General features: G+C 39.4%; 1 protein-coding gene across 1 annotated transcript in view; it reads right to left on the reverse strand.

Moving 5' to 3' along the window:
• Positions 1-13,335, reverse strand: part of LOC126088375 (peroxisomal acyl-coenzyme A oxidase 3-like) — a 151,557-nt gene that overhangs the window by 32,751 nt on the left and 105,471 nt on the right. The window contains exon 11 of the mRNA XM_049906514.1: positions 12,311-12,465. Coding sequence (XP_049762471.1) covers positions 12,311-12,465 — 155 coding nt within the window. The remainder of the gene's footprint in view (positions 1-12,310; positions 12,466-13,335) is intronic.

Raw genomic sequence — 13,335 nt, forward strand, 5'->3', positions numbered from 1 at the left:
TAGGCAGGTCAGTTGGTAAATCACGTGGGTGCTTTCACAGGTGGCTCTGTCTTTGATCGTGTACACCTTCCAGGTTACAGGACTGGAGTAGGTGGTGGTGGGAGGGTGCATAGGACAGGTTTTACACCGGGGGCAATTATAAGTGTAAGAGCCAGAGGGTAGGGAAGGTGGTTTGGGGATTTCATAGGGATGAACCAAGAGGTTACGAAGGTTAGGTGGATGGTGGAAAGACACTCTTGGTGGAATGGGGAGGATTTCATGAAGGATGGATCTCATTTCAGATTGCCCCCGGTGTAAAACCTGTCCCATGCACCCTCCCACCACCACCTACTCCAGTCCTGTAACCCGGAAGGTGTACATGATCAAAGGCAGAGCCACCTGTGAAAGCACCCACGTGATTTACCAACTGACCTGCCTACACTGTGAAGCCTTCTATGTGGGGATGACCAGCAAAAAACTGTCCATTTGCATGAACGGACAGAGGCAGAAAGTGTTTGTTGGTAATGAGGATCACCCTGTGGCTAAACATACCGTGGTGCACGGCCAGCACATCTTGGCACAGTGTTACACCATCCGGGTTATCTCGATACTTCCCACTGACACCAACCTATCAGAACTCCGGAGATGGGAACTTGCCCTTCAATATATCCTCTCTTCCCGTTACCCACCTGGCCTCAACCTCCGCTAATTTCAAGTTGCCACCCCTCGTACATCACTTGTCACTCAACAACATCTTTGCCTCTGTACTTCCGCCTCGACTGACATCTTTGCCCAAACTCTTTGCCTTTACATATGTCTGCTTGTGTGTGCATATGTGTGGATGGATGTATGTGTGTGTGTGTGTGTGTGTGTGTGTGTGTGTGTGTGTGTGTGTGTGTGTGTGTGTGTGCGTGCGCCAGTGTACACCTGTCCCTTTTTCCCTCTAAGGTACGTCTTTCCGCTCCCGGGACTGGAATGACTCCTTACCCTCTCCCTTAAAACCCACATCCGTTCATCTTTCCCTCTCCTTCCCTGTTTCCTGATGAAGCAACCGTGGGTTGCGAAAGCCTGATATTTGTGTGTGTGCTTGTGTGTTTTTTATTGTGTGTATCTACCAGCGCTTTCCCGTTTGGTAAGTCACAGCAGTTTTTTAAATATATTTTTCCCAAGTAGAAATTAAGAAAGACACAACTAAAACCTTTCAAAAGAATATTAAGAAAAACATTGAAAATATTACATTTCTGTTTTCTGAAACCAGACATAAGTTAATTAAAGTAATGAACGAAATTGATGTTGCAGATAAAAATTCATAAAGGGATAAGTCAAGCCAGCTTATAGTTGAGAACTTTATTAAGTTCTTTATTAAGATCCAAATTTGCAAACATCATTGAAAATGAAAAAATCTAGATGACACTGTATGTGCATGATCAGATATTGAAAACTCGAGGAGGTGTTAAGTCGCAGACAGGCAGAGTGTGAAAATACTGCTTTACATTTAAACATGCAGATAAAAGGCCTTCTTCAGAGATAGAAGATACATGCAAAAGCACACAAGCACAACTCACATGCACACGATCAAAGTCTCCTGCCACTGTGGACAATGCCTTGATGCCTCAGGATGTAACATAGCAAATAATATCTACTTTTTCTCCATGTTCTATTCAGTACATCCTCATTAGTTATTTGGTCTATCCATATAATCATTACAATTCTTCAGTAGCTCACATTTCATTTCTGTATAAGGCTACACTTTATTCTTAAGTTCTGTATTTGTGTTGTATGTTAATAAATTTCTTTCCTTCTGAAATGCCATTTTTGCTATTGCCTATCTACATTATATATACTTTTTATCTGAGCCATCATGAGTTGTTTTGCTACCTAAATCACAAACCTCATCTACTATTTTTGGTTTCTTAATTTATAACCTAACTGTTTGATTTAATTTTACTACATTCCATTACATTTCTTTTACTTTTATCTTATAACCTCTTTTCAAGAAACTACCCATTCCACTGAATGGCTCTTTTGAATTCCTTTGCCATCTCTGACAAAATTAAAATGTTGGCAGCAAACCTCAAACATTTTATTACTTCTCCTTGAATTTTAATGCACTTTCTGAATTGCTCATTGATTTGCTTCACAGCTTTCTCTACAAATATATATTACATAACATTGGAATAGTCTACAAACCATGTCTTACTTTCTTCCCACACAGGGATTTCCTTTCATATTCCCTGACTCTTATAACTGCAGTCTTGTTTCTGCAAAATTTTATCTTCCACTGCATATTATCCCCAGTAACTATAGAATTTTAAAGAGTGTAACATGGTCAAGAATGTCAAAAGCTTTCTCCAGTCCTAAAATGTTACAAATATAGGTCTTCCTTTTTCAGTTATTAAACTGATAGTTCAGTATTATTCACATCTGTTAGCACCTGCCTTCTTTGGAATTGTAATTATTACATTTTTCTTTAAGTGTGAGGGTATTTCTCCTGTCACATCTATCTTGCACACAAATTGAAATAGTTTTGCCAAGGTCCACTCTGTCAAGAATCCCAGTAATTCTGATGGAATATTGTCTATTGCAAGGATCTCTTTCCTCTCAAGTCTTTCAGTGCTCTGTCAAATTCTTCTCAGAGTATCATATCTCCTAACTCATCTTCATCTACTTCCTCTTGCATTTCTGTATTGCTTCAAGTGCCTTTCACCTGAACAAACCTTCTACATATTCCTTTTGCCTTTGAGCTTTCCCCAATTTTCTGCACACTAGTTTGCACAGATGTAGCTGGGCATGATCTGTCTTATGATTACACTGGCTGAGTTCCCTCAGTCCACTACTTTCAATATGGCTCAATCAAGGCCCAGGAACTCGCACATAGCAGTGGAGCCTCCAAAACCTCTAACCATTATACACTCACCTGGCAGGCCTGAAGCATTTGGAAACATGCATGTTAGTGCTAAACCTCAATAGAAAAGGAGTTATAGTAGTTTCAGCCTACCTTCATTTGCTTTTAAATGTTGGAAATTGACATCCACAGAACCAGTCTTCATGCTGAATTTGTGCTGGCAAAAGGTAATCCTGTCAGTCAGTTTTCTACTGCAGAGAATAATGTGCTCTGTCTGATGGTATGCAGATGTCTACTCTCCACACACTCTCTGATGCAAGTTGGAGACATGCCTTTCTGCATCTTCTCCCCAGATTTATGTCTGCTTGGATCACCATATCTGAAGGCTACAAAGCAAAGGGTTTAAATGCACAGGATGGGACATACGAGTGGTGAGATGTTGTGGAACACATGTTATCTGGTTTTTCTGCTGTGACATATTTGGTTTGGGAGCACTATCAGTGACTATCTACTTCCAGTGAAGTTCTCTGTTTCATGTCAACTCAAAACCTCCTCACCTACATGGTCAATGCTGCAATAAAGCAACATTCTCTGTGAGAGGAAACATATTACTATCTTAAGCTGAATAATTCTTGTTAACTAGACTGTGTATCATGGGCTTGCTCACTCAGTGGAAAAGAGGTAAACATCTGTCTGGTGAGACAAAGATTGAGCAGAAATCAAGATAGGATGTGAAATATGGGCAGCCTACTCTTCAACAAACTATCCTTATTTATTACAATGAAAGGCAATACATTTAGGATGAAAGTAAAGGAAATACTATCATTCCAAGCATGTGTGTCAATTTATACTTCTCTATCTACATTATTCCATGGTTTATTAAGTTTTCAAATTTATACTGACTTTTTGATCACCCGGTACTTTTTATTTTGTTGATGTGTACCTGAAGGCAAACTTGATGATCACATAAGTTAAATCTTAAGAAAACCATGTCCTAAATATACTATCTACACAGTGATCAACAGTGAACACATTTCCAAACAACAGAAACTCCACACTGGAATATCAACAATATAAGGGAAAGAATCAATCGCTACTCACCATAAAGATGACATGGTGAAATACACACAGGCAAAACAAAAGACTTTGTTCATTTAGCATTTGGATAAAGCCTTCTTCAGAAAAGAACACACAAACACACTCACACACACACACACACACACACACACACACACACACACACACACACACACACAATATTCATTCACACAAGCAACTGAATGAAAGCATCAGTCTGGAGGGGACAGAGAAGGGGAGGGATAGCAGGATAAGATTGGGGAAAGAGAAGAGTGCTGTTTGGCAGAGCATGCAGGTACTAGGTGGAGGCAAGACAAGACTACCAGGCATAGCACCAGGAGGCTGCAGGTCACCGAAATGAGGGGAGAGAGAGTGGGAATGGGGAGCAGGGAAAGAATGGAGTAGGGAAGGGGAAAGATGGATGGGGTGCTATGGTAGAGGGCAACATGTGATGAAGGTGAGGGGATACGAATAGGAAGAAGGTGACAGAATAGAGGGGGCAGAAACTGTCAGATGGAGGGTGTGGGAACAGCTGAAGCCAAAATGTTCCAAGAGTGGAGAATGTATTGTAAGCATAACTGCCATCCATGCAGTTCAGTAAAGCTGGTGGTGGAGGGAAGGATTCAGATGGTCCAAGTTGTGAAGCAGCCATTGAAATCAAGCATGTTATGTTTAGCTGCATGTGAGCCACAGGGTGGTCTCCATTGCTCTTGGCCAGAGTTTGGTGGTTGCTGTTCATCCTGGTAGACACTTGATTGGTAGTCATACCAGTATAATATGCTGTGCAGTCATTGCAGTGAAAGGGTATATGACATGGCTGCTTTCACAGGTTGTCCCGGCCTCTGATAGGGTGGGATAAACCTGTGACACAACTGGAGTAGAAAGTGCTGGGTGGATGGGTTGGGCAGGTCTTCCACCTGGATCTTCCACAGGGATATGATACCTGTGATAAGATATTGGGATTGGGAGTGGTATAGGGTTGGAATAGGATATTGTGGAGGTTAGGTAGATGATGGAAAATCACTTTAGGAAAGGTGGGAAGGATCTTGGGTAGGATGTCCGTCATTTCAGGGCAGGATGATAAGTAGTCAAAGCCCTGATGGAGAATGTGGTTCTGTTGTTCCAGCCCATGGTAGTACAAGGTGACGAAGTGGTCACTCCTTTGTACCTGGCTCTTGGGGATGGTGGGAGGAATGGGGATGTGTGGGGATATGGCATGGGAAATCTGTTTGCTGACTAGGTCTTCCATCCTCAACCTACAGTAACCAATTACCCCCACACCCTCAAACCAACATTTTCCAGCCCTCTGTCTTATCACCTCCTCCATATTCACAACCCCTTACCCTCATTATGTGCTGCCCTCCACCAATGCACCAGAGCCCATCTTTCCCTTTCCCTGCATCTCTCCTTTTCTGCTCCCCCCCTCCCCATCCCCCCCTCCCCCACTCCCTACTCCCACAGCCTTTTCCGTGCCTCCATCTAGTACCTGCATGCTCTGCAGATAGTACTTATCTCTTCCTCTAACCTTACCCTGCTATCCTTTCGCCTTCTCTGCCCCCTGCAGACAGATGATTTTGTTCACCATGATAGTTGAATTCTGGTCTGAGGTGCTGGAGATGGTGGTCATCTGTGCTTGAGGTATGCTCACTTGTGTGAATGAATGTGTATGTTTGTTTTCTTTTCTGAAGAAGGCTCTGTCCAAAAACAAAATGACTAAAGTCTTTTCATTGTGCCTGTCTGCAGCTCAACATGTCATCTTTGTGATGAGTAGCAGTCTATCTTTTTCCTTAATATTTTATATTTTATCTTTTTTAACCTTGTTTCAAGATAATATTCTAGTTCCCCTGTATATTGTACAGTTGTTTCACTATTAGACGCGTAGAGCAAAAGCACATTTCATTATTGATATGGCAGACTAGACCCCTCACTAAAGAATAATGTACATTACACACAAGTGTGGAAGTGTTATGCAGACTCAATAAGAACAGTAGTCCAGATCTCTCTGAGACTTCTGATACAAACATTGCAAATAAGTGCTCACCAATAATATAAGTGAAAAACAGTTCTAAGGATTATAGTGTTTACAGAGATGAAAACCTTTCATCACAATTTATAGGTGAAGGCACACGTAATTGGCATATGATAGACATTCAAATAAGTGGTGCTAAGGTGAATAACAGGTCTGAAGATAATCAGTCTGATCAACATGCAGCTATTCCCCAACACCATCACCTGCAATCTCACAACTCCAAGGAAGAAAAATCAAGAAGAAAATTGATGCTTATTGCTGACAGGCTTGGGGGTGGAATCACCTCATATACTAAATGAGGCATCTACAACAATTGCTGCTATGGGATTCATCAAACCAGATGCAGGTTTAAATGAATTGAGGAAACATGAAAACTTCGCAGATGTTGGTAAGTTATCCACAAATAATTACATTGTGCTAACTGAAGGATCGAACGATATCTTTAAAAATGAAACATCAAATGCCTGTCAGGGACCAAAGGAATGTTCAAGTCACTTAACTCATAATAATGTTGCTGTTCTCAACATCCTGCATCATCGTGATCTACCACAATGGTCATGTGTGAATCATGAAAAAAGTGCAGCTAATGACCAAAATGAATCAATTGCTAAATACTTTAAATACATTACTATACTGAATATAAACAATATTGGCTGCCGATCCCACACAACTCATGGACTGCATCTAAATGGCCTGGGGAAACGACTTGTAGTGAATAAAGTGGTGAGTGAAATAGGAAATAAGCCTCAAGAGATAACCAAGCGGTCTATATCATTAGATGAACATCACCAATCTGTTCCTAATGCTTTTTTAGGCTAAATGTTAAGACTGGTGATATCAGAAACCCTGGATTACTAAAGGGATCAGAATTTCCTGTTGGACAAAAAGAAATTTATATGAATCCCTATGGTTATCTAATGATCCCATCGAAAAGGAGGACTACAGATTGTACTGTAATATTTTCAAAGGAGTAATAAAAAAAATTCAAAACTATGTACATAACATCTGAAATTGATAACTCAAACAACAAATCAAAAACCATCTGGAAAGTTATAAAAAGGGAGAGTGGTAAAAAAGTAGAGTACATGACTGACATAGAATTAATTCAGGATGAAAATATCATAAAAAATACTGAGGAAGTTGCTAATACCTTCAATAAACATTAACATTTTTAACAGCTGCAGAAAAAATTGGCTGTGAAGGCTCAGTGGATGATGCAATAGCACTTCTGCACAAAGTTAACAATGCCAGAGTTTGTCAGATGCAGATAACCACCATAACAATTAGTGAGGTCAATAAGACTGATTATCTTGTTGAGAGATGAAGACAAAAAACTCGTGTGGGGTTGATAATATTTCAACTAAGATACTCAAGCACTGTCATGGCTATATAAACGCAGTCTTTTGTCACATTTTTAATGAATCCCTACATCTACATCTACATCTACATCTATACTCCGCGAGCCACCTTACGGTGTGTGGCGGAGGGCACTTATTGTACCACTATCTGATCCCCCCTTCCCTGTTCCATTCACGAATTGTGCGTGGGAAGAACGACTGCTTGTAAGTCTCCGTATTTGCTCTAATTTCTCGGATCTTTTCGTTGTGATCATTACGCGAGATATATGTGGGCGGTAGTAATATGTTGCCCATCTCTTCCCGGAATGTGCTCTCTCGTAATTTCGATAATAAACCTCTCCGTATTGCGTAACGCCTTTCTTGAAGTGTCCGCCACTGGAGCTTGTTCAGCATCTCCGTAACGCTCTCGCGCTGACTAAATGTCCCCATGACGAATCGCGCTGCTTTTCGCTGGATCATGTCTATCTCTTCTATTAATCCAACCTGGTAAGGGTCCCATACTGATGAGCAATACTCAAGAATCGGACGAACAAGCGTTTTGTAAGCTACTTCTTTCGTCGATGAGTCACATTTTCTTAGAATGCTTCCTATGAATCTCAACCTGGCGCCTGCTTTTCCCACTATTTGTTTTATGTGATCATTCCACTTCAGATCGCTCCGGATAGTAACTCCTAAGTATTTTACGGTCGTTACCGCTTCCAATGATTTACCACCTATGGCATAATCGTACTGGAATGGATTTCTGCCCCTATGTATGCGCATTATATTACATTTATCTACGTTTAGAGAAAGCTGCCAGCTGTCGCACCATGCATTAATCCTCTGCAGGTCTTCCTGGAGTACGTACGAGTCTTCTGATGTTGCTACTTTCTTGTAGACAACCGTGTCATCTGCAAATAGCCTCACGGAGCTACCGATGTTGTCAACTAAGTCATTTATGTATATTGTAAACAATAAAGGTCCTATCACGCTTCCTTGCGGTACTCCCGAAATTACCTCTACATCTGCAGATTTTGAACCGTTAAGAATGACATGTTGAGTTCTTTCTTCTAGGAAATCCTGAATCCAATCACAAACCTGGTCCGATATTCCGTAAGCTCGTATTTTTTTCATTAAACGTAAGTGCGGAACCGTATCAAATGCCTTCCTGAAGTCCAGGAATACGGCATCAATCTGCTCGCCAGTGTCTACGGCACTGTGAATTTCTTGGGCAAATAGGGCGAGCTGAGTTTCACATGATCTCTGTTTGCGGAATCCATGTTGGTTATGATGAAGGAGATTTGTATTATCTAAGAACGTCATAATACGAGAACACAAAACATGTTCCATTATTCTACAACAGATTGACGTAAGCGAAATAGGCCTATAATTATTCGCATCTGATTTATGACCCTTCTTGAAAATGGGAACGACCTGCGCTTTCTTCCAGTCGCTAGGTACTTTACGTTCTTCCAGCGATCTACGATAAATTGCTGATAGAAAGGGGGCAAGTTCTTTAGCATAATCACTGTAGAATCTTAAGGGTATCTCGTCTGGTCCGGATGCTTTTCCGCTACTAAGTGATAGCAGTTGTTTTTCAATTCCGATATCGTTTATTTCAATATTTTCCATTTTGGCGTCCGTGCGACGGCTGAAGTCAGGGACCGTGTTACGATTTTCCGCAGTGAAACAGTTTCGGAACACTGAATTCAGTATTTCTGCCTTTCTTCGGTCGTCCTCTGTTTCGGTGCCATCGTGGTCAACGAGTGACTGAATAGGGGATTTAGATCCGCTTACCGATTTTACATATGACCAAAACTTTTTAGGGTTCTTGTTTAGATTGTTTGCCAATGTTTTATGTTCGAATTCGTTGAATGCTTCTCTCATTGCTCTCTTTACGCTCTTTTTCGCTTCGTTCAGCTTTTCCTTATCAGCTATGATTCGACTACTCTTAAACCTATGATGAAGCTTTCTTTGTTTCCGTAGTACCTTTCGTACATGATTGTTATACCACGGTGGATCTTTCCCCTCGCTTTGGACCTTAGTCGGTACGAACTTATCTAAGGCGTACTGGACGATGTTTCTGAATTTTTTCCATTTTTGTTCCACATCCTCTTCCTCAGAAATGAACGTTTGATGGTGGTCACTCAGATATTCTGCGATTTGTGCCCTATCACTCTTGTTAAGCAAATATATTTTCCTTCCTTTCTTGGAATTTCTTATTACACTTGTAGTCATTGATGCAACCACTGACTTATGATCACTGATACCCTCTTCTACATTCACGGAGTCGAAAAGTTCCGGTCTATTTGTTGCTATGAGGTCTAAAACGTTAGCTTCACGAGTTGGTTCTCTAACTATCTGCTCGAAGTAATTCTCGGATAAGGCAGTCAGGATAATGTCACAAGAGTCTCTGTCCCTGGCTCCAGTTCTGATTGTGTGACTATCCCATTCTATACCTGGTAGATTGAAGTCTCCCCCTATTACAATAGTATGATCACGAAACTTCTTCACGACGTTCTGCAGGTTCTCTCTGAGGCGCTCAACTACTACGGTTGCTGATGCAGGTGGTCTATAGAAGCATCCGACTATCATATCTGAACCACCTTTGATACTTAGCTTAACCCAGATTATTTCACATTCGCATTCGCTAATAACTTCACTGGATATTATTGAATTCTTTACTGCTATAAATACTCCTCCACCATTGGCGTTTATCCTATCCTTGCGGTATATATTCCATTCTGTGTCTAGGATTTCGTTACTGTTCACTTCCGGTTTTAACCAACTACAACAAGGTATTATTCAAACTTAGATTAAAATGTGCCTGTGTGAAACCACTTTTCAAGAAAGGTAAAAAACTGATGGAAAAAACTACCACCCAATATCACTGCTAACAAGTTTTTCAAAGGTCCTTGAGAAACTGGAATACAGCTATAACATTCTCAGTCAATCTCAGTTTGGTTTCCAGCAAGGCCTATCAATTGATGATGCTATTTTCTCTTTCTCCAATCAATCAAATTCTCGAATCTCTTAACAGAAAATTGGTACCAATTGGAATCATATGTGACCTATCTAAAGCTTTTGACTGCGTCAACCACAAAATTCTGCTAAATAAAGCAGACTACTATGGGTTAAGTGGAATAATGGGAACATGGATTAAATCCTATGTTACAGATAGGAAACAGAGGGTAATAATTACTGACACTAGTGGAATCCCACCTGTATCCAAGTGGGGCACAGTCAACACTGGAGTGCCTCAAGGCTTGGTACTGGGACCCTTACTGTTTCTTATATTTATAAATGACCTCCCACGCTGCACCATATCAGTGAGCAATTTCACCCTATTCGCTGGTGATACTTCTCTTCTAGTTGACAAACCAACAGGGAAAAACCACAAAACATCTGTGAACAATGTATTTGATGACATTCTGAAATGATGTAACTGTAACGGCTCTTTCTAAATATAAAAAAATCTCATTATGTACAATTTCATATGGCACGTAAGGAACTGGGGGATATAAATATAGAATGTAATGAACAACAAATAAAGCAAGTCAACTTGGCTAAGTTCCTGGGTGTGTACATAGACTGCAAGCTAAATTGGTCCAACCATATCCTATATTTAGAAAAAAGTCTTCATTCTGCAACATTTGCCTTACACATAATTGCATCAATAACACATAAGGTGGCCACAGGAGCTGCTTCTTTCAGATATTTCCATGCACGTTTGGCTTATGGAATCATCTTTTGGGGCAACCAGCCCTTGGTAAAAAAAGTTTTTATTCCTCAGAAGAGAGCTGTACATATCATGAGTGGTGTGCTACCAACGCACTCATGCAGGAATCTGTTTAGGAATTTACAGGTATTTACAATGATAGCTCAGTACATATATTCCCTTGTATGTTTTGTTAATAAAAACCACTCTCTCTTCAAAACCAATACTGAATATCATGATTACAACACAAGGTCAAAAGAGGACTTTCATAGTAACCAGTCGAACTATACCCTTGTACAGAAAGGAGTAAATTATACAGGCATAAAAACTGACAATGCTCTGCCCAGTGTCATCAAAACTCTTGCTCCTGAAACACCAACGTTCAAGAGCAAACTGAAGGAATACCTAAAACAAAAGTCATTCTATTCAATTAGTGAATTTTTTAGTGCACAGGAGCAAGTTTCTGTTATACAACCAAGTTAGCCATAAATGAAACTATTAACATAAATGAAACTATTTGTCACTGAAATGTTATATTGTTGCTCAAATACTTTGATATTGTTAATCTGAATGTGTACACATAAGTGTTAATTCTAGTGCATGTAATATGTTTTTATTTCTTCTAACATTCCATATTGTTACAATGAGTTTTGTCATGAATTAATCATATTGTGTGCTGCTGTATTGATAACATTGTAAAAATACTGAATCGTTCCATATCCTTGCAACTCCATTGCTAGCAGGATCAATGGAATTCACAATAAAATAAAATAAGAAAAATAGAAAAGTAAATAATATGTATGTATACTATGTACCACAATCTATGAATGTATTACCATGTACTGTATACATCTTTATATATTAAGATGGCCACTCTGTGTTTTGTCATTTCTGCACCTAACAACTGCTGACATTTTCAGCATTATGTGTGTGTGCAGTATTTTCATACATATTTTCATTTATCAGCTGTGTAACTTATGTGTGTGTGCAGTATTTTCATACATATTTTCATTTATCAGTTGTGTAACTTTACTACTGCAAATACTAAACATTTTTTTGCTGTTACAAATGCCACTCTTTATGGAAAAACATTTTACTGCATGTTTAACATCTTGTTCTCATCAGTCTAATATATTTGTGGTAAAACAACAGGGTTTCACAGAACAAACAAATATACAAATAATGAGATGGTCAGCATGAAACAATACATCACAGTAAATTATATCAAAATTAGTAACACTCATAGGTGGGACTTTTCAGGGGTCCTTTTGTTAAAATTACATATCTGCTACATAAGTTCCAAAAAGAAAAGTGTGTACAGTTACCTCCGCATATGCCAGAGAAAGTGTTCTAGCATGAAACACTTGAGCATTGTTCTTTGCACTGAAAGGATCAGCTCCATTCTTTAGCAATGCATCCAGTTTTTCCTCCGTTGTTACTAGCAGCCAACATATCAGCCATTCATATGCAGAGAGTAAGGCTGTGTAATGCAAAACATATAATCACTTCACATATAGTAACATCACAATACCATTATTAAAACCTCATATTTTGAAAGATAATTCTAAAGGAAAACTATTGTTTGATGAATGCAAGAGAGCCACCTACAGTTACTGTATCCAAATTATTTCATTTATAATCATCTCAAACAGCTGTATTTATCCTTTTCAAGAGGTGTTTGCCATTAGCAACATGTTGTATACTGCTATGTTGGTGTGACTGTGGCATCTCAGGTGCACTTTAGTATGCAGTTAAAACGAATGCTCCTTTAAAAAGAGGAGGGTCATCTGATTTTAGTACTATTTATATGCAATCAGTGTCTGCTAAAGTAATTGAAAAGGCTGTGTATGTAAGAATAATAATGATCATTTTATATCACACAATTTGCTATCAATTGTACAGTTCAGTTTTAGAAGTGCTATATTATCTTTTCTCTGTAAGGTACTGGACAGGTTAAACAAAAGGTTTCAAATGCTAGGCATATTTTTTGATTTAACTATGGCATTTGATTGTATTGATCACAAAATATTGCTCCAGAAATTTGACCATTACAGAATATGGGCAGTAGCACACAATTGCTTCACCTCTTACAATGATATGCCCTCTAGTATTACTGGTAACTCTAAAATATTTCTGTTTGCTGATGACGTTAGCTTGGTGGTAAAGGATGTTATGTGCAGCATTGGCTCGGTTTCACATAGTGCAATTCATGACCTAAGTTCATGGATACTAGCAAATAAACTAACGCTAAATCACAGTAAGACTCAGTTTTTACAGTTTCTAACACACAATTCAATAAAGTCCGACTTTTAATTTCACAGAATGGGCATATATTAGTGAAACTGAACAG

Source organism: Schistocerca cancellata, chromosome 6, assembly GCF_023864275.1.
Source record: "Schistocerca cancellata isolate TAMUIC-IGC-003103 chromosome 6, iqSchCanc2.1, whole genome shotgun sequence".
Classification (NCBI taxonomy): Eukaryota; Metazoa; Arthropoda; class Insecta; order Orthoptera; family Acrididae; genus Schistocerca; species Schistocerca cancellata.